This window comes from Callospermophilus lateralis, chromosome 17 (genome assembly GCF_048772815.1).
Source record: "Callospermophilus lateralis isolate mCalLat2 chromosome 17, mCalLat2.hap1, whole genome shotgun sequence".
Lineage (NCBI taxonomy): Eukaryota > Metazoa > Chordata > Mammalia > Rodentia > Sciuridae > Callospermophilus > Callospermophilus lateralis.
The window spans coordinates 64,209,296-64,235,590 of record NC_135321.1 but is presented as its reverse complement, the minus strand read 5'-3'; the positions used below and the strand labels follow the sequence as shown (position 1 = coordinate 64,235,590).

Below are 26,295 nucleotides of genomic sequence, written 5' to 3'. Positions count from 1 at the left end.
CATTCCAGGCATTGATGAGCTTCGTGTCTGTGATGGAGTGCTCAGAATTCACACCACCCGGCAGCATCCACCCTTCCCAAAGGCCTCCTCTGCCACAACACCCTCCTGACCACCACAGAACCCCATCCCTTGTCTTCTTATGGTCGACAGTGTTCATACTCTCCGCACAGCTTCACCCACAACCAGACGCTGGCTGACGAGGCCCCTCTCGTGTGGAGGGCAGGATGGCTTCCAGCTGGTCCCTGGCCCAGCCAGCTCTGTCCATGTCCAGCAGACCTGGAGATGCTCTATAAGCACAAGAGCACTTGCTGGCCCATGCCCTGGAGACTCAGGCTGAGCTTAGGTTTTTACATTTATAAGCCATGTTCCATTTAAAAGTTATTTGCATTAATTAAAAAAAAATAAATCCAGGGGTCTCATCATTGTTAAGTGGAGCAAAGGAAACAGAGCAGAGTGAATTGGAGACCTGGGGGTGACACTTACCCGCTCACTGGGATTCAGGGTGCTGCTTGTGTTTAGATGTTTCTCTGAGTATAAGTAAAAAGCAGCAGATGATCCTCACCCCGTAACTGCGTCTGGGTTCATTGCTTCTGATCAGATTGTCGTGGGCAGCTTTGTTTCTCTTGAACAGTTGAAGTCCTAAGATGAAAGAGCCCAACTCTGGGCTCACTGTAGAATTCTATTTCTTTTCCTCTGTTAAATACTGACATCTAATTAATAGAAGAGATTTCCCTAAGAATATGAAAAGTATCATTTTTGTTTAAACCGAAGACTTTCATTTTGGAAACTGGTTTGCTGCCAAGCACTTTTTGAGTTTCACATTTAATATCACTGGACAGGTAGAGAGGGAATGGAGAGGGTAACCAGTAGGCTTCTTTGGTTTTCGTTTCTTCCTGATGTCAGCTGTACCCTGAAGGGAGATATTCCGTAGGGCTGTGTGTGTCTGCCTGAATGCCTGTCTGCCTGTCTGTTTGTACAAAGAGAGAAGATAGAATATTTAACAAACAAACAAACAAAAACCCAGCAGTCCTCCAGCTTAAGAGCAGCTGTGCACCCGACTGACACCTGAATCACTTGAGGACCTTCGAGGCAGGCAGCCGGAGATGAGGCCTAGCAGCGCCTGTGCTGAACCTCAAGTTAAGGATCCACAGCCAGTCGAGAACACCGCACCAAAGAATAAATACAGGTCCAATGCGAGGCTTGTGAGCCGTGGAGTCAGTATAGCATGAAGCCATCCCTCATAGGTGAGGCCAGTGAGATGCAACCCTGTCATTCTGTGGCTCTTGCCACATGTGTTCTCCTCAATCTCACAGCACCCCAGGGCAGGTAGGGGCAATCCAGTCATTTGTATAGGTGCAGAGAACAAGGCTCAGGAGGTTTACTGACTAAGCCAGCCCCACGATTTGCAGGTAACAGCTCAGATCCCAGCTTAGGTCTTCCAACCGCAGACACCGGCCCAGTCCTCAGACAGCCAGAGTTGTGCATGTGTCTCAGTCTTTTAAATCATCATCCTAAATCTTAAAAAGACCTTCATTAGTGTGTGTTTGTTGTATTCCCAATGTGAAAAGACTGATTTGCCTTGCTTAATAGGGAGATGAAATGTTTAAACCATTGGTTACTTGTAGAGCTGGTGGCTTTTGAACTTTTTAAACCTGACGCACCGTGAGAAATACACCTTCATCATAACTCAGCACAAACACAAACTTATACATGTGAAATCAAAATGGAAATTCCTTACAATACCTGTTTCTTCTTATATGCACTCAGATATTTCTGTTCTCTTGTTTTTTAAAAGCTGATTAATAGATTGACAGCCCTAATGGGTTGGGGCTCATGCAGTAGAAAATACCATAAAGTTTCCTCTTTACTCTCTGATGGCCAGGAAAAGAGGGAGACATGATTAGCAGAGCAAATGACTTTTTAAAAATACAACCATAAGAAAAGATCCATCACAGGCCAAAGAATTAGAGCGGAAAGTAATGAAATAGAGAAAAATCTACAAAACATAATTTGCTTCTTTGAAAAGATTGAGTTTGACAAACCTTTAGTAGACAAAGGGAACAAAAGAGAACACAGAGCTCAGAAATGAAAGAGGGGACTTTAATACTGTTCTTAGCAGGCTCAGAGGGTTATGATGGGATACCATGGACAATCTATAGGCCAGCCAATTAGAGAGCTTAGATGAACAAATCCCAGAAAGGCACCGACTACTGAAATGAAATCAAGAAGAATAGAAAATCCAAATGGATTTACAACTGTCAACTGAGTTCAATCCCTGGTACCAAAAAAAAAAAAAAAAAGAGCGAGAGAGAGAGAGAGAGAGGAGAGAGGGAGAGAGAGGAGAGAGAGAGAGAGAGAGAGAGAGAGAGAGAGAGAGAGAGAGAGAGAAATTGAAACAGTTACTTTAAAACTTCCCGCAAAGAAGAGCTCAGGCCCTCAGGATTCACACTTCAGGAAGAGTGGATCCGAATTCTTCACCAGTCCTTCCAAAAACTAAAAGGAACTTCTTCCTGACTCATTCTGCTGTCACTGTGAGTTCAGTTGGTGAGCGATCCTCAGCGGTGTCTTCAAACTCAGGTTTCTCTTGTTCCCTCCCTAAAGGGATGCTTCTTCACAGCTACATATATATTATGATGGCCTGCAAGGGGCGGAGCCCCAGATGCGCCCCCCATCCAAGTGCCTTTCCCCTCACCCAAGCCCAGGGTCCCACCCCTGCTGCGCCCCAGAGCACCAGCCACTTTTCAAGTCACAGTCCACAGCACCCTACGTGCTCTTTCAGGGAAGGAATTTCCTTGTGACTTCTCTGGCTCATGGATTTTTTAAAATGTGTGTGTTATTTCCTGCTGATTTGCAAGTTTTCTCAAATCCTTTCTGTCTTGATTTCTCATTTCCTTCGATTTGATTGTGAAAGTTGTCAAAATCAAAATGGAGTCATTTTTGTCAAGCCCTCACCAGAAACAGGTACGTAGACTCACCCGGGATACCAGGAAGGAGGGGATCTCATGCATGAGGGATAGCAGGAGCTTGTCAGAAAAGATGCTGCCAGAACCACAGCCTCACACAAAAAATACTTTTGCAAAGACAGCTGCCCGGCAGCTGTCTGTCTAGTGCTGGACTGATTGCCAGCAAACTTGCTGTTAATTCCTGTGGCCAAGGATTGTCATCTCAAATATCCTATGTCATCTCCCGGTCTCACCTTTGCAGACTTCCCTCTGTCCCGGCCTCCTTGAATATGCTCACAGTTTACAATGGCACCTGCTTATGCTGTTGTAATGTCCTGCTATTTCCAAGTGAATATCTCCGGTTGTTATGTAGACAAACACAATGATAGAACATGCTTTGTATGATTTCAGTCCTCCTAGATTTATTCAGACATGATTTCCGTCTTTGAGAAAGCTCCATGAGTACTTGAGGTGACTTCATAGTCTATGGCTGAAAATGATATTGTTCTGTAGATGTCTGTTAGGCTGATCTGGCTTATAATTTTGGTTAAGTTTTCTATTTCCTTGTTGAACCCATGCCTTGTTATTTTTATCCACTATTGAATTTTGGGTATTGAACTATCCAATTATTATTCTGAACTGGTCTATTTTTCTTTTCAATTCTGACTGTTTGTTTCTGTGTTTGGGGCTTTGTTGTTGGGTGTATATATGTTTACAATTGTTATATCTTCCTGGTGAAATGGTCTTTTCATCATTGTTAAGTGTTCCTCTTTGTAGCCAGTAACAGTTTTTCTTTGTTCTAAACTCTGTGTGGGCTAATATTAATATAACCACACCGGTCTTCATATTGTTGTTTATCTATCTCTCCATTCTTTTACTTTAAACTTATTTCTATCTTTAAATCTAAAATGTGTTTCCTGTGTATGGCAGATACTTGAATCTTGTTTTCCTATCCAGTCTGCAAATCTCTGCTTTTGGATCAGATTGTTTGATCTATTCACATTGGATGTTATTGATATTATTTGATTTACTTATTTAATATAAGTAAATAAAAGTAAATTTGCCATTCTACTTTTCATTTATGATGTTTCATATTTTTTTCTTCTTGTTTCATTTGCATCAACTGGATATTTTCTAGTTTAACAATTTAATTATCTTAATGATTTTTTTTCTAGTTTTTAAAATGTTATTTTCTTAGTAGCTGTTTTGGGGCTTAACCTTTACATCTTATCAGAATCTAAGATTTGTCCTTGTATAATGCTGTTTGTTGTTGTTTTTGTGGTGCTAGGGACTGAAACTAGGGCTTGGCATGTGTTAAGCAAATGCTGTAGCATTGAGCTACATCTCCAGCCCATCCCTACCTTAATTCTGGTGTTATATAAAAAAATTGTATTCAAATACCCCTCTATTCTTTCTGTGTTGTTATTGTATGTAATACCTCCACATGTTACAAAACCAACAAGACATTGTTATAATTACTACTTTATGTCATTTTATGGCTTTTTAAAAAGAAGCTGAGGGAAAAAAGGAGAGCAGAGTCTGTATTTTTAGCTTTTTCTATATTCACCTTCTGGTTTACCTTCTCTGGGTCTGTGTGTTCCTGTTAATTTGCGTTACCATCTGGTGTCTTTCCCTCTGTCCCATACAGCTTTTCTCCCAGCCACCTCTTTTGTTCTGTTACTGTGAAATATATCACAGTTAAATGTTATAGGGCCAATCATACAATTGTGTGTTTATACATTGTTTTATATAATTGCTTTCTAAGTCAGTTAAAAAAAGAAAGTAGGAGAAATATGCATTTTACTACCATAAAATTACATAATCACCATTACTAAATCTCTGTTCATGGAAGTTGCATTACTATCACTTGCTTCCAACATAAAGAATTTCCTTTAGTATTTCTTGAGTGAGCCCACCAGCAACAAATTCTGTTTTTTGTTTATCTAGGAATACCTTTATTTCATCTTCACTTTTTGTTTGTTTGTTTGTTCGTTTTTGCAGGGCTAGGAATAGAATCCAGGGCTTCATGCATGCTAGGCTTGTGCTTAGTCATTGCCAGCCCTGTGTGTATGTAGCACACAAATACACACAGGTAGTTTTGCTGGGTATAAAATTCTTAGATGGCTCTTTTTAAAAACTTTTTGTTAAAGCACATTGAGTGTGTCATACCATTGCCTTCCGGCCTTCATTGTTTCTGATGAGAAGTTGACCATACATCTTATTGGGCTCCCTATGGATGATGTATCCTTGTGTTTTATAATTTGACCTTTAACCTTTTTACTATCATGTGCCTGCCTGTTGATCTTTTTGCATTTATCTCACTTAGAGACTATTGATATTCCTGAGTGTAATCTGGGACATTTTCAGCTATTATTTCTTTGGATTATTTTTCTGCTTATTTTCCTCTCTCCTTTCCTGTGGTATTCCTGTACATTGGCATGCTTAATGATGTCCCACATTTATCTCAGGCTCTTCTTATTTTTTTTCCATTTTTCTCTGTTATTCAGAGTGCATCGTATCGATCAATCTGTACATTCACAAAACCTATCATCTGCCAGTTCAAATCTACTATTTGGCTTGTCTAGTGAATTTTTTCATTTGATCATTGTATTCTTGACACCAGACTTTCCATCTGTTTCCTCCTTTCTTCTCTCCTTCTCTCTCTCTCTCTCTCTCTCTCTCTCTCTCTCTCCCTATAATTTCTGTCTCTTCGTTGATATTTTTCCAGTTGATGCAACATTGTCATCATGCCTTGCTTTGCTTCTTTAATAGTTTCTTTCTTTTCTTTCTTTTTTTCTTTTTTTTTTTTTTTTTTTTGAGCCCATACTTAATGACTGCTCTCAAGTCTTTGTTAAATCTGACACCGGGATCCTCTCACAGGTATTTCTCTTGCCCATTTTATTTCTGGCCTTGGGGATACACTTTTTGTGTTTCTTTGTCTCACATTTACTTTGTTGAAACTGGACATTTTAATAATGGCATATTAATCTGGATTCTGACTCTTCCCAGGGCCCATTGTTGCTCCCTTGTTTTGTGTAGTGGCTTGATGGACTGCCTCTGGGCTGTCTTTATCATACACTGTGAAGCCTCTGACACCACTCCTCAGGGATTTTAGCAGGGCTACCTGGGATAGCCTCTTTCCCTCCTATTTCTGTTAAGCTGTCTGCCTTGGTCGCTGTTGCACTCAGATGCTGTCTTCCGCTAACTGCTGACTGGTTGCTTTATTGTTTCCCTCTCTGCCTAGGGCATATGTTACTACTGAGTCTGTTTCAATTAAATTTGGTCCCCTTTGCAGGGGTAGTTTTGAGGCTAGCCTTGAGATTTGTTCAGACCTCAGAGGGCTTTTCTTTTTAAGTTTTTTCATTTGTTCTTTTTAGTTATATGACAGTCAACTATATTTTGACTTATAATAAATACATGGAGTATAATGTCCCATCCTTGTGATGGTACATGATGTGAGTTACCCTGGTCATGTTTTCACTGATGAACATAGGAAGGTTATGTCAGGTTCATTCTGCTGTCTTTCCTATTACCATTCCCCCTCACTTTTTTTCATTCCTCTTTATCTAATTCAATGAACTTCTATTTTTCCCTCCCTCGCCCCCTTACCGTGTGTTAGCATCTGCATATTAGAGAAAACATTCTGCCTTTGTTTTTTGGGGATTGGCTTATTTCACTTAGCATGATAGTCTCCACATTCATCCATTTACTGGAAAATGCTATAATTTCATTCTTCTTTATGGGTGAGTAATAGTCTATTGTGTATATGTACCACATTTTCTTTATCCATTCATCTGTTAAGGGCATCTAAGTTGTTTCTATAGTTCAGTTATTGTGAATTGGGCTACTATAAACATTGATGTGGCTGCGTCACTATAATATACTGATTTTAAATCCTTTAGTTGTCTATGAGGAGTAGGGTAGTTGGGTCAAATGTTGGCTCCATTCCAAGTTTTCTGAGGAACCTCCATACTGCTTTCCACAGTGGTTGTACCAATTTGAAGTCCCATCAGCAATGTATGATGTACCTTTTCTCCACATTCTCAACGATATTTATTGTTATGCCTATTCTTGGTAATTGCCATTCTGACTGGAGTGAGGTGGGATCTCCGTGTCCTTTTAATTTGCGTTTCTCAGCTTTGCTTGTCTCTTTCTCTCATTCTCTGTAACACTGCTGACCTGCAGTTAAACGTGTTGCTGTCTTGGAGCTACCAGCCTCCTCTCAATTGCTTGCTACCAAAATCACTCCTGTTTTTGCTTGTGCTTCCCCATATGCTATTCTAAATATATGCAGTTCCTTTGAGGGCAGTTTGCAGCTCTCTGTCCTCACAGTCCATCTCTCCCCCTGGGAAGAATCTCTTGAGTCACTGTTCCAGAGCTGGGGTGGGGAAATCCACTGCTTCTCTGAGTGGCCTCACCATTGGCTATATGAGGCAGACACTGGGCAGGAACGGGAGCGCCTGGTCTTCTCTGCCGGCTTCTCCTGCGGTAGAGCTGCCCTGTGAGCAAACTGAGGCGAGGGCAGATGGGTCCCTGCTGCTCAGACTGCCATGCCTGCTGTATACCTTCTTCCCTAAGACTGGGGGCGGGGACAAGAGGGAAGAGCAGGGAAGCCTCTTGACAGTAGTCACCTGTAATCTACCTCCAAACAGAGCCTGCCGACACCTGGCCCTCCCGTGAGATGCCAAGCCCTCCCTGGGATCTGGGGGACAAGGAACCTGGTTTTGTCCACAGCCACCCAGAGTGGAGCTTGCATCCTGCTGACCTGCAAGGGAGAGGAGGATGGAATGTGGCTCCCGTGCCCCAGATGCCCTCTGTTCTTATGGATATTTAGCAGATTTTCTTAAATAAATGTTTATTAATCTGCTATGCCCCTTTGGAAAGTTTTCAGAGACGTTGAATGATTTCTTTCTTATGATTTTCACCAGTATGGCTGTTTTCCTGGGGAGAGGGTGTGTAGAATGCCTCACCCCACTGTTCTGCAAGTATATCCTCCTGTATTCCTTTACAATTATGTTCAGTTTTAAACACAATATGTATATAGATAGATCATGATTTCTTTACATTAAAACTGAATTATACGGCAAATATTTCTTTTTAAGTTAGCAAAAGAAAGTCTTCTTTATGAAGAAGAATGAACATTATAGGTAGTATTGACATTTAACTTTATTAGATTTTTAATTAAAATTTAACGTTACTATATATATTTATGTTTTTTCTATTTTGGCATCTGGGTTTGAACCCAGGAGCATTTAAACACTGAGCCACATCCCCAGCCCTTTTTTTATATTTTATTTAGAGACAGGGTCTCAATGAGTTCGTTAGTGCCTCACTAAATTGCTGAGGCTGGCCTTGAACTTGCAATCCTCCTGCCTCACCCTCCTGAGCTTTTGGGATTACAGGTGTGTACCATCATGCCTGGCTACTATATAATTTTTAATAATATACCTACCTAAAGGATGGCTATATTTAGAATCTCTAGCATAGAAGATCTGTGATTTCATTGATGTTCCTTAGATTTATTTATTTATTGGGGGGAGCAGTACTAGTGTGCAAATCCAAAGGCACTTTAAACACTGAGGCACTTTTTATTTTTTATTTTGAGACAGGATCTTGCTACATTTCCAAGGCTATCCTTGAACTTGTGATCCTTCTGCCTGAGTAGCTAGAAGAATTTTAGGAGTGCACCACCATGCCCAGCTAGAAGTTATATTTTTTAAAAAATGAATTAAATCCCAGTTAAAAATCTGTACTAGATAAGCATCAGCATGTGTGGAATACAGGGAGATGGGAGTGTACAGACTCAGACTCTCCGTCTGAGGGGACATCTAAGCATCTGCAAGACTGGGTCACTTGGCAGGGCAGGGCCACTGGTGCCCGGGTCTCCCAGTGAACATCAGACACCAGGATGGGAGCTAGTGCTGGACTGTTCCAGGTGTGACAGCCGAGGGTGTCTGTTGCCCCAGATTAGGAGTCATCACATGAGGCCGGAGAGGGTCTCCATTTGCTGTGTCACCAAGAAGGACATGTAGCAGAGGCCCCCTCAGCTGGGATGCCTGCCTCCTGGAGGAGGAGTGAGGAGAGGCTGGCTTAGAGATTTGTCTCTAGGGCACATTACAGGGAAGAATTTATGGAAGCATTTGCTATTTCCATTTCTGACATTCTAATTTTTAAAAAATTATTTCTATAACCTGTTTTAGAAGACTACTCCCTTGTGAAATCTCTGGAATTTTTATTTTATTGTTGTTTCTTTGACCTTTTTTTTTTTTTCAGTACCAGAGTTTAAATGCAGGGGCTCTTCCACTCCCACTGAGCTATGCCCCCCAGGCCTTTTTATTTTTTCATTTTGAGACAGGGTCCTGCTAAGCTGCCAAGGCTGGCCTTGAACTTGCCATCTCCTGTCTCAGCCTCTGGAGTGGCTACGGTCACAGGTGTGCACCGCCACTCTTGCTGAGAATAACAGACATGATTAAGGGCACTTTAAACTCAAACAGAAAGGTTCCTGAAGTTAAACTTAAACAAAAAAACCTGACTGACATCATATCGCATCTGCAAGTGACCTTTTGGTTCTGATATTTTGCCGGTTCACCAATAAGATCTTGAAGCCATCAATCCCTCCAGGTGCCCTGTGATTTCGTTTTCGGTGTATGGGCCAGTGAGTCCCTACATGGACAGGGCATTTTGAGTCAGAAAAGAAAAAGAAAAGGTTGTGGACTTAATGAAGGAGAGCAGTGGGGAAGTCTGCCTTCTCATGGTGTTGTTTCCTTTTGTTCTGAAAACTCTGATTTTGATAAATATTCAAGTTTATTTTTATCTACCCTCTTGTGCAACTGAGTGAGTCTCCCCTGAGGCACAGAGACTTCCTTCCCTAATGGCAGAGACAAATGGCCTCCATGCCCTCCTTGAGCCCTGGTCTCCAAGAAGTCATTTGTCCCTTGGGTCTTTTAAATAAGACTTGTAGATTAAACCCCTTCTAGAAATAGGCTTTAGCTCAGGGGTCTGCCTTGGACCTGACACATTTAGCCTGATGTAGTTGTCAGGGACAGATTCTGGGGCCAGATTTCCTCGTTCCAAGTGCCACCATTGACACTTAGTAGCTGTGTGACTTTGGACAAGGTATTAAGATTAACTTCTCTGGGCCTCAGGTCTTCCATCTGTGAGACTGGAAAGACAACTAGTACTTACTCCATGGTCGTGGCAAATATTAAATGGCTTTTCAAGTGAGTTGAAGGGCTTTGAATGCTGGCTGGCATGGAGTGAGTCTAATTGTGAAGCTGTGATTGTTCTCTTCGGGGTTAAGTGCTTCTCTTCCATGCTCACGGGACCCAATTCCTTGGTGCATCCACTTGTTCTGGCTGAGCGCAGTGCTGGGTGCTGCACCCAGTTGTACAGGTGGCTTCAGTCGCTTGCACTCGGGATATAAGTGAGAGATTTCAGGGGCAAGGACGGTTCCTGGCTTGCTTTTGAGCTCCCAGCTGATCTCAGTGAGTCGCACACAGTAGGTGCCCCAGGTTTGCTGTAGCAGCTCTGTGCTGATGTAAATGAGGACTGACTTCGTGCTGGAAGTTTGGGAGGACCTGACCCCAGAGAGCAGTGAAATCTTGTTTTTAAAGCATCTGTGCTGGGCTAGTTTCACAGTGGGGTTATAGAGCCGTATGTAGGGGGTGGTTTTAGATTCACTGGGTTGAGGGCCTGTGATTTCCCTAGTGTTTGCCTTACTATATGATCTGATGCAGTAACTGAAACTCTGGAACATGCCCTGAGTTATTTCAACTTTAGAAGAAACCCATACTTTGGCCAAAGCTGCAGGGTGTCTTGGGCACATCCTGGACACATTCTGGAACTTATAAGGGAGACCAAGAGGGGTTCCAGACATGAGAGCCCATGCCTTGCCCCCAGGTTCAGAGGGTCCAGGAAACACTGGTGTTAGCTGAAAGCCATGTCCCTAAAAGCTGTGAGAGAACGACCACACAGTAGTCCAGCACATTAGCATCATAGCACGTACCTTCTGTGTTACCACGTGTGTTTGCGTGTGCCAGACGTGTCCAAGAATGCATGACGTTGGCCTGACTATGGTGCTAGTGAAAGTGGGATGACCATCTCTCAAGAAACAATCCAAGTTTTTTCTTGGTACCAGGGATTGAACCCAGGAGTGCGTAGCCACTGAGCCACATCCCCAACCCTTTTTATGTTTTATTTTGAGATAAGGTCTTGCTGAGTTGCTGAGGGTCTCAAGAAGTTGTTGAGGCTGGCCTTGAACTTGCAATCCTCCTGCCTCAGCCTCCCAAGCCACTGGGATCACAGGCGTGCGCCACTGTGCCTGGAGCAATCTTAAGTTTTTATGGTGTTAAGGACTAAGAACTAGAGTAGCAATGCCTAGGACCTGAGTTACAAACATCTGGAGCCTCGTGGTCTGTGTCCTACCCTGAAATGGGATGAATCATGAAGGGATCAAGTCTTCCAGTGTTTGGATAAAGTGGAGAAATGGACCATGTTTGAAAAGCAAAAATAAAAATTTCCTGAACAACACACCAAGTATTGCAAATATTAAAATATTCAGTGTGTTTTCATATTCACACAGAGTGTGTGTGTGTGTGTTTCACCTGAAACGTGTGGGGGTGGGGGCACACCTTTTCTTCCACCCCTTTAAAGGGGCCCTCCCCTTGATGATGCCCTCAGCCTCACAAACATGCCATCAGTAAGCCTCGTTGGTAGAGAAGCCTCGTGGGGCGTGCCAGCAGCTGCCACGCATGGGCTGTGCAAAGCTGCTTCCAGAACTCTCAAGGGCGAGGACTCCGCTCTCCTGGCACGTGACCCTCTCAGGGAGGCAGGGGTGGGGGACGTGGAGAGAGCAAGGCCAGGCTCCTAGGAACAGAGCAGGACACCGTCATAGTTCTGCCTGTAAAGAAGCGTCTGCTCCTGGCCCTGGAGTTTCCCAGAGGGCTCCACTGGAATGCTCTCTTGCATGTGTTGTCCTGAAGTCCTCAGGGGCTTTGGGAATTTTTTATGAAGAAGGTCAAATTCCTAGAAGTTGCATCCCAACAGCAGATCTCTGTTAGCACAGCCACTTGGCTTTCCTATTCTCGTGGCCCCTGACAACGCCTGTCAACTGCCGGTGCTCCTAAAGGTGCTGGAGGGTGAGGAACACCCATTAGCACAGGTGGGAGGAGATGGGACGCACCTGCCCTGTGGTTCCGGGTTGTGCCCTTGGCCAGGAGGGGGCGCTGTGCTCTTCACACACCCTCACTCGCATGCTGAGTACCACCCTTATAATCATTGTTGAATAGCAACCACCAGCAGCAGGAGGCCTGGGTTCTGTTCCCACTTCCTCACTGCAGTGTGGACAAGTCACAGCTTCTCCACCTTCCAGGCTTCTTCACCTGCTCCGTGTGAGGAGTCTGGAATCTGAGTTTCTGAAACTCTGAGGTGCACGTGAGCTGACCTGGGATCTCCTTAACTCGCAGGCTCCAGCTCAGGAGGTCTGGGCGGAGCACTCTGGGCCACGCCAGTGCTGCTGGTCCTTAGGCCACCCTCTGAGTACTGAGCATTGAATACGTCCTTCATCCTCCCGAGCACTGTGGTGTAGACATTCTCAGTCTAATTTTACAGCTATACTTTATAGTGTTCCAGCCCCGTCAAGTTAGGTGGCAAGACTAGAAGCCAGACCGTGTCCAAGTGGCCCCTGAATTTAGCCACTGTTACTGCCCTCCCTCCTCCTCCGAGGTTTGGGAGACTAACTGCAGTTTTCAAAGGTGTGTGATCCTCTTGGTGGGAGTAGCTTAGCCATCAGGAAAACCTGTACCACCATCAACATAGAATAACATGTAATTCTTTTTTTCCCCTTTAGAAGAAAAAAAAAATGCCATCGTGGCGTAGATAATGTGTAAGATCAACTCTAAAACCAGTTAATACAGGGAGTACCACTGCAGATTAGGAAGTTATTAAATAAGGCTCTTTAATAAACTTTCAATCCACCTTGTTGGCTTGCCGGGTCCATAGAGTCGCACTCTTTTGAATTCGCAGGCCACACTAAGGCCGGTTGGAAGCACATGCGAAGCATTTATATCTCTCCATAAAGGCTTCTCTGTGTTGCGATTTTTAAAGCACTAAAGATACATTACTAAATTATTCCATGCTATAGGTTAATGTCCACAAATATCAAACTATGCTGTTTGGGGTCTGTGGGAACACAGAGTTTGTGTTCTTTCCAAGTCCTCATTCATGACTGCAAGCATAACAAACTTGCTTAAAATGTACTGTTTTGTTTTCTAAAGGCCAAATTCCAGAGCTTAATTTTTATGTGGAAAATTTCATCTCAGAGCAAAATTTTATAGCATAGCCATAAACCTCAAAGAATGGGAATGTGTAGAGGACAGAGCCATCGATTCTTAACAGGGGTCACATTATCAGACATTGGAGACACATAAAGTGGTCCCGGGAGCTGTGGCAATGTGGAGATGTCCACGCTCCATCATGATTGGCAACTTAACACATCCCCTTAGTTCCCCAGAGAAACTGGGCATCAGGCTAAAAAAAAAAAATTAAATTAAAAAAATCAAAGTAAGTCCTTATCGGTCCACTGAAACCCTTGGGTTAATTTCGGGGGACTTCACGCTATTGACTGTTGGCTCAGTCTGAGTTCACTGCGGGTGGGAGCTTCCCAACTCCTGCCCTCTCTTGCCACTGCTTGACTTGGACAAAACACTCACCTTCAGAGCCTCAGTCCTGTCACCTCTAAGGTGAGAACAAGAAAATGTGCCCCATGGGTTGGTGTGCAGATGAAAGATCCAGTGCTTGCAAGATCCTGGAACGCAGAAGTCAACCTCCCTAAAGGTCTGCAAAAACCGGCCTTCTGATGCATGACCATTGAAAGGTTTTTCTAACTCTTCAAATGCTCTTCCTCTATGAGAACATCTTGTGCGGGAGCGCGGCACTCGTCGAGGGCTGGGTGCAGAGGGAGGGAGAGGCCAGGTGGGACCCAGAGCCCAGGATGATGAAATCAAGGATAGCGCCAGTCTCAATGCTGCCTGGGTCATATAAGAAAGAGAGAGAGGCAGGTCTAGTGGAGCACCCCTTTGTCCCCAAATGAACTGAGGGCCCTGATTGTTTCCCTCCCAGCCTTGGAGCTGGTAGCCCAGCAGCTGTCCTGTGCTGCCCCTGTTGGCCATTCAGGGCACCAAGGCTCCAGCAGCCTCAGCTGGTCCCATTCTGATCCTGGCTGGAAGCCAGTCCTTTGAGCCTGTTGGGTCCTTTAAATAAGCAATGAGCTGCGGATGGAGCCTGAGCCCAGTCAGGCCCCCCAGACAGCTTCTCTGGGGAAGGACTTTGCAGGTCCAGTGCTCCTCCTCTTAAGGGTCATAAATGGTTAGTAAACATTGGTCAGGTAGATGAAGGAACCAAAGGCCCTTCTAGGCAGTGTCCCCCTGCTGGTGAAGGCAGAGGCTCTCACTGCTAGCAAACCCCTGTGCAAATGTCCATCTCAGGTGACCCCACCCAGCACCCTTTCCCAGGCCTCTGCTGTATACAGGGGAGCCTCATAAAGCTCCGAGACACTGTTAGCCCACAGTAGTAAAATTGGTCAGCCCACCAGGGAGCTTGCCCTTTTAAAGATGTAGTTTCAATGTCCCCCACACCCCTGAGCTGTGCGAGCTGCTGGGTTCTCTGAATGGAGGGCAAAGAAATACCGGCACCTGTCCGTTAAAAAGCCCAGTGGTTCTCATACTGTGGCGGCCAGCCGGAGCGAGGTGTGTGTTGGAGTCTGAACCCCTGCATCGTGGCTTGGCCTTGGAGCCTTCTTCCTGAAGCATCCCTTTCAGGTGGTGCTCAGAAAGGGAGGAGACCCACCTGGAGAAGGAGCCCACCCCTCGGTGCCCGTGGCAGAGGGACGCTGTGCCGGTTGGGCCAGGCAGTGTGGTGCGCACCTCTGGACTCAAGCCAAGCCAGGGGTGCCCGTGGACACGTGGGCAGCAAGGGTGCAGGGCCACCCACTGGAATGCGAGGCAGCTGCTGGGGAGGGTATGTGTACTTGTGTGTGTGCATGTGGCAAGGCGTGTGGAGCGGTTTAAAGCTAGACTTTCATCCATGAAGCCAAAAGTTCTACACATGAAGCAGTGAGAACATTCCACCAAATGGACATGGTACTTAATTAAGATGGGCTCCCAGGATCAAAATGCTCAGTGATGGCCAGTCATGGCAGCGAAAAGCCTGTTGGTTTCCAGAATGCACAATGTCCTCACTGTGAGCAACGTCAGCCCCAGAGCAGCCTCCTACCATCTGTCTCCAAGTGCAGGTACGTCCACTTGCCGAGGGGCAGAAGAGAATGTTAGAGAACAGGCCTGTGTGTGGGTCATGCCATCTGACACCTGGACTGCCATCCTCAGCCGGCCAGGACCCCCTGGGCTCCAGGGACCAGGGAGAGCATGAGACCTAGCAGGCCCTGCTTGAAGTGGAAACCGTTTCCCCAGCTCTTTTGGAAGCTGGCTTTTCTCTTGAGGAGCCTTCTTTGTGCTGGGGGTGGCTCTCCAGCCAACTCCTGAGCACTCTCCTTGTCCACCCAGAAGTGTGACTGAGAAAACGTTGGGAGAAGAACTGGGGAGGGGGCTGCATTTTTAATCTGGAAATTGCTCAAGAACCATTGCACTGTTTTGATTCACCAGTACAACTGTAGACAGCTATTCATGTTCTTGTTGAAATTCTCCTGTTTCTTTCTTTTTTATCTCAAGGATCGAACCCAGGGGTGCTTAACCATTGAGCCAGATCCCTAGCCCTTTGTATATCTTACTTTGAGACAAGGTCTCGCTAGGTGTGATGGTGCACGCCTGTAATCCCAGCGGCTCCCGAGACTGAGGCAGAAGGATCTTGAGTTCAAAGCTGCCTCAGCAACTGTCTCTAAATAAGATGTTAAAAAAAGGGCTGGGGATGTGGCTCAGTGGTTAAAGCCTCTGGGTTCAATCCCTACTACTTCCCCCAAAGAAAGAGACAAGGACTCACTAAGTTGCTTAGGGCCTTGCTAAGTTGCTGAGGCTGATCTTGAACTTGCACTCCTCCTGCCCCAGCCTCCCAAGCCACTGAGACTGCAGGTGTGTATCACCATGCCTGGCAACCTGTTCATTTTAGCTATGTAAACCCCTGAAAAAGTCTCCTTGGTGACTCTCCTGTCTCTTTCCTGCCCTGCTCCCAATTGTTAGGACAGAGTGAGTGATGTCTTCTGGCCACCTGAGGACCCAGTGGTGACATCAATGCCTGGCCCTTGCTGTCATGCCTCCCGGTGACGCGCCCAGGCAACAGCAGGATGGCTGCTGACGTCACTGTCCTCGTTTCTAATGCTGGTAGTAACCAACAGAGTTTAGTTTTGCTTTGACAACTCCTCCTACAGCCAAAACTATTGTTACAGCCCACATGCCATCCCTATTTGCCCTAAATAAGGAAAAACAAAGGCTATTCTGGGCTCGGAGCAGAGCTCGGCTGGGGTTATTTGCAGTGCTACCGTGGCATGCTGCCCCTGCACTGTGGCTGCCCTGTGATTTTTCCCCCCAAACTGCAACAGACACGCAGCCTGTCCTGAAGTCTCCTTGCACAGCCGGCGCCTCAGGGTGCATGGGAGGTGCTTTACGCACGTGTGAAACAAACCGTTCAGACCTGGGAGAAAGTCTGTGCCTCGGTGCCTCTGCAGAATGAGCCGGAGAAAGCACTACCTGAACATCTCTGCCCTCCTGTTGGCATCGCCCTCTCCCATCACCTGCGATTTGTCTTCCTTTTTCTAATTTCAGAACCTTATGAACTAAAACTGCATAGTGAGAAGGAGAGTCCTGACTTTAAAGAACCCTCTGTGTCTGTGTGCAGGGCATACATTGGGAGGGAGTGACGAGGGGGAGGGGAGAGGCTGTTTCCTGCTGTGGTTATGACATCGCCAGGCGCTGGTCTCCAGCTCCGTGGCTGTGCTAGGAGAGCTGGGGAGAGCTGCTGCCATCCGTTAGACTCTGGGGACAGGCGAGTCCAGGGAGCACAGCCTGCAGCCCCGAGAGCTCTGGGAGCTGGATCGCATCAGACACGCACGCAAGGCTGACGTCCCTGCTGCCGGGTGTGCTGCCTCGGTAAGCACCCTCTCCATTTTTTCAGCTCGGAGAGCTTCCAGCAGAGATGAAGGAAACTCGCCCTGTGTTTAGATTTGCAGATTTCCCTCTATCTGCCTGGTTTGGTTTGATATTTGCCTGTTAAAAAGATCATTGAACTCGATAGAACAAGACGAACCGTCTGGCTGCGTCGTGCTCGCCTGTGTGTGTGTGTGCCGAGTCTGGGTGTGAGGCTGAATCTGAGAGACACAGACTAATCACTGGTACATGCTGCTGTCAACAACACCAGGTCTCCACATGGGAGACCCTGGACTTGTTCTCTGCTCAGTGACACTGCTGGCTTCCTGCGCAGAGCTCCTGATTTCTGTTGATGGCAGTTGATAATTGGTAGCCACAGTCTGCGGTCGGAGCCACAGCATTCAAGTCTAGCACCTGGGCTGGGCCCCGCTGATACAGTAGAGAGAGTGAGAGAGACAGAAACACACACACACACACACACACACACACACACACACACCCACTCACACACTCTCCCACACCCCACACCGGCTATAACTGTAGCTCTGAGCTGCCTGGAGAGGAGATTGCTGAAGCTGAGGGATGCTTTGAACTTGGGGGACTGCGTCACAGTTGGACCCCCCCTTGCAGAGGACCTGATTATGTCCAGTGACCACCTGAACAACAGCACACTGAAGGAGTCTCAGTTTAAAGACCTGTTCTTTCAAAAAGGTACATTTGCAAAGGCAGCTCTGGGCGATGCATGCTTGGTGGCTCTGTGGTGGCTCTTCCTGAAGTTGGGTCTGAGGACAGAGTGGAGGAGAGCACAAGTCCTCAAGAAGTTTTTCTCTGCCTCTGAGGGGTCTGTCAACTCGGAACCTTCTTCTGGGGCCGGGAGGGGGGACTCTCTTGGGAAGAGGCATTTCAGGCTTTCTCATCTTCTTTGGAGTCTGCGGTTAGCTTGTTCCTGTTGGAGGTGTTTTGCATAATTACTCAGGTTTGTTGTTGGGAGTTGTGTGTGTTTTTTCAAATTCTCTGTCCATGAGACTGAAACCTCCCCTGGAAATCCTCTTACTCATTGATGGGCACTTTTTTTTTAATTTTTCCACCCTGAGTGGTTAGAGACAGTGTTTAAAGATGTCTCTGTCTCTCAGGACGTGATCTGTTCATTGGATAGTCTTTCAGGTCATCAAGGTAGTTACAGCAGACATTAGGGAAGAGAACTGTGACTCCGAGGGTGACAGACAGCCAGAGAAAGGGAGAGGCAGACAGACAGACGGCTGGGCAGGAAGCACCCTAAAGTCACTGCTCTGGTTGTGAAGAAGGAGGTTCCACGTGCAGCTGTATCCTTCTGATACTTTCCTAAATTAATAACGTGGAGGTGGGGTGAGGGTGGATTTTAAATGAATCCTATAGGGGAATCATGGTTTCAGGGATGTATTTTTTTTTTCCATTTATAGCACAGCAGGAGGATAGACTTTTAAAAGGTTTGTAATTGCTCTTACTCCTCTGCTGTTTTTTTTTTTTTTTCTTTTCTCCCCCAGAAAACCCTGTCAGTCATCTTTGATTGGAACATGTTTAGGTAAATTTCTTTCTAAAGAGATTCAGAAAACTCTAGATTCTAAAATCCGTGGTGAAGGGGCTGATGTCTCGGACAGATGCTTGGGCCTTAGGTGTTTGGCCACCTGGATGGACTCAGAGACTGCATTCTAGGAATTCCTTAGCCTGTCTAGTTCTACTTCTTGCTGACTGCCCCCAGCCTGCCAGTGCCATCAGGGGCCCCTGGCTGGGACTGGATTCAGGTGATATGTCTGGGCCACACCTGGCCCTGCACTTTTAATTTCTCCACCTCCAGATCTGTGTCTCTTCTAATTTCATTTTCATACAAACCGTCTTGTGTAAATATAATGAATATAAATAGGAGCATATAAGCAGGTAACTTATAGCAACCATGAGCCTCTGTTTTCAGCAACAGTTCACACCTCCTGAGTAGGACTCTTGGTAATTGGTACAAAATATGAAAACCTTGGGCAAAGCTCCAGCAACGTGGAAACCATTAGTGAGTGTTTGGCAGGATGTGGTTCTATGCTGGATGCTGTTCGGGCGAGTGGGGCCATTGAAGCCCCTTCTTTGTCAACTTCCAAATCTCCCGCACCAACTTTGTGCCAGGACACTATGGAAGAAAGAGCTAGAGATCCTCCCAGGGGTCACTCTGTGGGAGAGGAAGACCAGAAAATGGGCACTGTCAAGACAGCAGCATTGGTGCACTAGGTTTTAGTGTGTGCAGGCGGATGGCCCACCATCAAGGGGGTGGAGAAGAGCTTATCAAGGAAGATACAGCCAACAGGTAGCACCAACTCTGGGTATTTCTGTGGGTCTCCCCTCCCCGCTTTCTTTTGTTCTACTGATTGTAAGAAAAATTGGTGTAAGTCAGTCTACCTCCAGGGAAATGCAATTCAGAAGAGTCCTCTGAACTTCCAGCTGTGCAGTCCTTCTCCTAGCACAGGCTGGACATCCCCCTCAGCTCTGGTGTTTAATGAGTGTGAATTTTCATTCAACCATTAAAATCTCCAAGAGTATTTTTATACTAACAGTTCACAAACTTGAGGCAATTATAGTCTAAGTAGATTCCAACTCCTGCCCCCATCCGTCTTCCTGCCACCACCGCCGCCTGGTCTCTGTAGGATTTTGGAAAGAATTTACCAGCCTTTAGGAACATTCAGCACTTTAAAAGTGTCATGGAGCCATAAATAAAGAGCAAGACACCCCCAAGGCTGTCATCTTATCACCACACCCGTCTCTGCCGAGCAGGACACAGACAGGAAGGAGAGGCAGACAGAAGATCACTGTGCAGGAAGCAGAGCAGGCCAGCCAGATGCGGGTGGGTCAGCTGCGAGGCCTGAGCTGGGGTAGGAGAACTTGTGTGGCAGGGGCTCCCCGGGGGGTGACATGCTAGCCACGGCCTCTGTCCTCCCAGGGGATTGCAGCCCTTTTGGCAGGGGGTGTTGTTGGTAATCCTGGGAGGCGGACCAGTGGCCAGCCCCACTGGTGACATAACTATGTTCTGTGTTGAAACTTTTCCAAATGCTGCGAAGGTGTTTACTTGGCCTGCTGGAAGGAAGGACAAATGAGGGACCCAGGCTCCCCTGGGCACGCATAACACATCTGGAGCTGAGAAATAATGAAGCATTCAGGAACCAGGGCGCCCCCAGAGACTGCCGTGTGAATGGGGGAGGACCCAGCGGCAGGTGGTGCCAGGCGCCCCACAGTGGAAACGGGTGCTATATTGGGATCTGAGGTGGTACAACCACCCTGCCCCAGACTCCTGTAAAAATAGTAGGGACGCTCATGCCTCTAGTATGATTCAGCTGGTTCCCACTGACCCGGGGACTAGACCCGCAGCCTCCTCGCACCTTCTTCTCTTCCTGTAACTCTCCCCTCTGCAGCTTGGGATTTCTTGGAGATGTTTCTATAAAAACAGGACTGCCATCATCACTGCTGTCACCGTCACTGCTTTACAGTAATAAAATAAGGTGCCTCGGTGACTTCCTGTAAGCTTTGGACCAGATTCGTCATGCAGTGCCTGTGTTTGAATGGCCGTGACTCACCCATTATGGCACCATGAACTCTGACCCCACAAGGGGAGGGACATGGCAACCTGACTTTGGCCTGTTCTGTGATGTTCTTCTGTTGACACCCATAGCTACTGAAGGCAAGGAAAACGGACCGGACCGGTGGGGTGTGTTCAGAATCCACACTAGCACATGAAGTTTTGGAAATCCCAAAGCATCCTGTTATTTTCTTAGGATCCTGCTATTCCTGTGGGCTAGGAAAAATGTCTTAACAGAATTCATCCTCTTCACCGCCCCCTTACCTAGCCCACCCTCCAGAACCAAAACCAAACCCACCGGCATCTCTCCTCTCCATGTCCCCACGCATGTGCCCACCCCACCACGTCCCTGCCCGCGGAGGCCCTTAGAATTCTCCCGTGTGGAATGAGCAGAAAGATGTGTGGGGGCTGCTCACATCCCTGGTGGGCCTGCAGGAGTGCAGGGAGAGGCCATCCCAACACCAGCAGGATGGGCACGAGGAGTGCCACAGGAACCCGGCCTGCTGCCGCTACGCTCAGTGATTAGGACGGAAGCCTTGGGTACCGGGCATCCCCAGGGTCCTCTTGTCTGCAGGAAGAGCTGCCTCTCACATCTGGGCTGAGTGCTGTGGTAGCTCAGGCTCGACTATCTCCCCAGGGTGCCAGTTGGGCCACTTGCCTTGGCCCAGGGACCTCGGGGACCTTATTTCTGCTTCCATAAGCCTCTGAGCATACCTGGGGCCTGGTCCTTGCCCAGTAGAGCCTGTGAACCGCAAGGTTGCTGAGCATCTTGTGTGCCACAGCCACGGCTGCAGCTGCTGTGACATCCTTGTGCATGATGCTCCAGGGCCACGGCTCAGATACTGCATCTCAGCCCAGCAGGGCTGGTTCCGCTAGTGCGATGGGTGTGTGAGAAAATTGGAGACTCTCAATCTAAGGAAGAGCCATCCACTCTGAAAGAAAGATAGTCTGTAAAGAGAGTATTTCTACATACGGTTTCACACATCTGAGATCTTTCTCCCCCTCACTTGAGTTTTAAAATAATAGATGATCTTCCAGACATACAGCATGTTCTGTGCTGTCTTCAACCAAAAGAAAAGTAAAATTCAGAGCAAATAGATTTAGATATAAAAATACAAACTACAGAAGTCCTAGAAGAAAACATAGTTTTAGAATATTGAAGACAACTTCAAACAGGAAGCTTAGAAGCCATAAAGGAAAAAGACAGAATATATTCAATGTCATGACAATTTATGTCACGTGCAAGTAAAACTAACATAGACGAATATGATTATGATAAAGGAAAAGACAAATTAACATAACTATAGGAAAAGATTGGAAATTACTGGTAATTGGAGAGATACAAATTGAAACAAGGTATGTATTTTTTGTCTGTCAGATTGGTATAGATTAAAAGGGCAAGTCTCCTGCGATGACAAGGGCGTGGGAACATGCCCTCTTCCTGCAAGAACATTACCCAGTGTAGCCTTTGCATATGGAGGTTTTTAGAAGCCACAGGACAAACCGTGATAAAATTTAAGATAAAATTCCTTTGTGTGTGTGTGTGTGTGTGTGTGTGTGTGTATTGGTACTGGGGATTGAACCCAGGGGTGCTCTACCATCTACCACTGATCTACATCCCCAGCCCTTTTTATTTTTTATTTTGAGATAGGGTCTAAGTTGCTGAGCCTGGCCTCAAACGTGATCCTCTTGTCTCAGCCTCCCAAGTTGCTGGGATTACAGCCCTATGCTATCCTGCCTGGCGAAATTCCACTTATAAGGAATCTTTCTGTGGGCATATTGACAAATGCGTACTATCAAACACATGTGCACACCCACACATGCACACTCTTCTTCTGGTCATAAGAAGAAGGAAAAACAGCAGACCCCTAAGCAGCGGCCAGCTGGAGAGTATAACTCGCATGGAAGTGTGTTCTGCAATGGACAACGTCCTTCAAGAACAAGGTTGATTTACCTGTGTTCTTGTTTAGAGACATCTGTGATGGATTAAGTGGGAAAAACAGAGCAATACATTGCACAGCGATCCCAGTAATTAAAAAGCAGCAGCCGGGGCTGGGGCGTGTCAGTGGTGGATACTAGCCTAGCAGGCAGTGAGGCCCCTGTCTGTTCCAGCTCGGTGGACAGGGCAGGCACCGGATTCAGTAGTGTGTACTCCATATTGTTTGAATTTGCAAGACGTTTAGTTATTTTTATAACAAAAATCCTTTTCACAGGAGACACAATTAGACAAGTAATGCTCACAGAATTAAGGAAACGAAATTTGTGATCTGCTCTGCATAGCTTTCCATGTTCAAGGAAAGATGGCCTAGGAAGATGTCCTCTGGGTACAGTGTTGACCCTGAGGCCTGTGTGTGGGACCCCTGGTGGTCACCCTCACATTCCTCTCTGTGTCCACAGAGTAGTGAAACTATCTTGAGAAAAGAGACCCCCTGTGACCCTGGGGCACGCTTTACCCTGAAAGGCAGCTTGTGAATCTCCTGCTACTTACCTGTCCATGAGGAGCTGTTAAACCAGATGTGGTGGGGGTTCCATCTGTCCCCGTGTCCATGGCTCTGGCCTGATCAGTGTGAGCACCCACCTCATAACTAGCTCATTGCTGGTGCCATCACCTGCAGGTTGGAGGCTGGCCCTTGACGTAGACCCCAGGGCTCCTCGCAGGTATCCTTGTTGTCCTGTGTGGCCAGTGTAGCTCTCTGTCCATCAGCGGTGGCTGTCCTCGGGGGAGCCCACCCCCGGCCACATGCCCGAGCTCCTGCTCTGGGCCCAGGTGTGCTCCAGTCATTGATCAGTCAACCTCACTTCAGAGCCACTGCCAGGTGCCACCAGGTGCCAGACACCAGGAGCACAGAGTCAGTAACAGGAGCTCGTTGTCACACTTTCACAAAAAGCAGGCAGAAAACACACGAAGCTGTGCCTTGTGTCAGAAGAGGTGAAGGGGGTGCAGACAGGCAGCTGGGGAGTCATGTGGAGCATGGGGGTGGGGTCCTGAGAGACACAGGGTCAAGGCCAGGCATCCCAGACCTGAGAAGGCACGTGCCAAGGACAGGAGTCCTGGACACAGTGTGTCTAAGTCAGCAAACATGTCACGGTTCCCACAGCCTGTGGGCATAGAGTCCCTTGACATGAGGACCCCAGCTGCAGTGGTCCCCAGCCCTGCTCTCTGCAGGCAATCTCAGTCTTTTCCAGAAGGTGCCCACCATGAAAATTTCTAGTAAACCCTGGACCTTTAGAGGAACATAAATTGAGGAGATTCCTCCCTTTAGGAAAGAGCACTCGGGCAGGCTCCGGGGCTGATCTCTGCACCAGGCCTCAGGGGTTGTCCAGAGCAAAGGCAGGCACTCAGCGGGGTGAGGAGCCTGGCCCTGGGCATTGACTGCCGGTCCCCAGAGCCACTCTGGGCATTGCCTTCTGGGCCTCCTTGAGTCACCTGAGTCCAGCGGAAAGAGCTGAACTCCTTGTGGCCTTTCACTGGCAGCGAGGGTGCCCTGGCCTGTGTCCTGGGCCTCAGCGGCTCCCCATGCAGCACGTCTGCAACTCTCAGCTCCCAGCTCTTCTCTGGGGTGCATGCAACACCGGCCTGGCTCCTAGAGAAAGGTGGAGGGTGTCATCTGGCAGGATGGGTTTCAGCTTCCAAGGGCAGGTGGGTGATCAGGTGACTGCTCAGCACCAGGGGGTGGCCATGTAGCCTGCCATGGCAAGCTCTTGGGCTGGCTGTGGACTCTCCCCTGACCACAGGGCAGTCATCAGCAGCAGCTCTGGAGCCAACAGGACAACTTTGTTAAGGGCCCCTCAGGAGATTGCAAAGGCAAAGGCTGGGAACAGTGTTTGGCAGCACCTTGGGCTGCTGTAAAGAGCCCCGTCTCAGGGTATCCTCAAGACAAGAAAGCCAGTCTGGAGGTGATCTTGGGCAGCGGGCCTGCACCTAGCCTTGGTGTAGCTGGAGCTCAGGCTTCAGCGTTCCCCCAGCCCCAGGCGTGACCTGCAGCCCAGTCATGTGCCAGCTTGGCCACTGCGCTCATTTTCTTCTTCTTCAAGTGGGGTCGTGTTCTCTGTCTGCTGTGGTCGTACGGGGCCCTCGCTGCCTGGCCATGGTGCTAACTGCCCAGGCCAGGTCCCCTGCAGGGCGGAGGCTCACGCTGTCCTCTTCTCCCGCAGCGGAGCTGGAGTTCGCCCAGATCATCATCATCGTCGTGGTGGTCACGGTGATGGTCGTGGTCATCGTCTGCCTGCTGAATCACTACAAGGTCTCTACGCGGTCCTTCATCAACCGCCCGAGCCAGAGCAGGAGGCAGGAGGACGGGCTGCAGCCGGTGAGTGTGGCCTGGGCTGCCCCAGGGTTCCGCTGGTACCTTCTTGGGCTCCAGAAGTCAAGTGGGTCAGCCTTTCACATCAGCTGCTGTGGTTCGGGGAGGTTGAGGACGTAGGGAAAAGCACGTACATCCTAAGTGTTCAGCACCCATTTCACAAAGAGACATGACAGTCCCCCAGAAACCCGCTCTGGTCCCTCCCAGGCTGCCCACTGCCTGGAAGCGGTCTGTGGCACAGGCTCGTCCAGCCAGTTCTTGAACCCTGCATCCCCTGGGAGCCCTGCAGGGGGCGCTGCTCTCCCTTGGCATTAGATTGGGGTAGTTAGGTTGAAATCTGCTCTTCAACTTGGCCGGGGAGGCTTGGTCTGGTGATGCTCCTGTGTCACGAGATGTGCCAGTGAGGCTTGGGCGTGGGTCAGTGGAGGAGACAGGTGCGGCGGTGGAGAGCAGGTGCCAGCTCAGGTGAGGGTGATGTGCTGCTCAAAAGCAGCCAGGTGAGCTCGGCTGTAATTAGGGTTTGAGCCCTAATTAAAGTTTTCTTGCCCTGGGAACCTTCCTCCCTTGGTAAAGCAGTAATGTCCAGCTCACCTGCTCTGTGGACAGACCTGGGAGACCAGGAGCTCTAGAACTTTCCATTCTGGGCCTGTTTCACAGTTTGTGATCCCAATGGCTCTCAGCGAGAGGCTTGGGGATGGAGAATGTAGACCGGTGTGGAGTCTTGGTGGGCGCAGGAGGCGGAATCCCCGTGGTACTCAGCCTCTGTTGTTTTCTGAGGCAGGAGGTATGTTTTAGGGCCATATGATAACTGCCTCCTATGGTGACTTAGGGAGTCTGTTGAGGGTGTGAGGTACAGCCGTCCCATTGAGTATCCTGGAGTGACATCTGGGCCCAGAGTCCCTGGGGCCCCTTGGGACTGCAGGATCCTGCTTCATTAGGGCCACAGAGTCACCCAGGAGCCGATGGCTTGGCCGTCCCCATGGGTGGAGGTAAGGTGTGCCTGTGTGCCAGGTCAGGTAGAGGGCAGAGGTGGGTACACTGGTTCACCCTCCCACCTCCATTGCCACTGGATGGGCAGAGATGGGCAGAGATGGCATTCATTCCTATCAGCCCCTGCCCCGCCTCCTGAAACCTCACCTGCTCCCCCTTAGTCTTCCTGGTCCCCAGCCTCGCCCACCAGGCCCCTCTAACCCTGTTTGGTTGCTTCCTCAAACCATGGCTTGTCATGTGTACCTACAGGACTGTGCTGTCTGCACTCACTGAGTGCCCTGGTGCCCCAGGACCACTGTGTTATCCAAAGAAGAGAACCAATTGTTCTGAGCATAAAATACACACAATGCTCCTGAGTCTAGAGGGAGCAGGAAGAGAAT

At 47.8% G+C, this 26,295-nt stretch overlaps 1 protein-coding gene across 6 annotated transcripts in view; it reads left to right on the top strand.

Moving 5' to 3' along the window:
- The window catches only part of Ldlrad4 (low density lipoprotein receptor class A domain containing 4), a 370,745-nt gene that overhangs the window by 321,332 nt on the left and 23,118 nt on the right, over positions 1-26,295 (top strand). For all 6 annotated transcript variants that reach the window (XM_076837229.1, XM_076837230.1, XM_076837227.1 and 3 more), the window contains one exon: positions 24,777-24,931. In XM_076837229.1, coding sequence (XP_076693344.1) covers positions 24,777-24,931 — 155 coding nt within the window. The remainder of the gene's footprint in view (positions 1-24,776; positions 24,932-26,295) is intronic.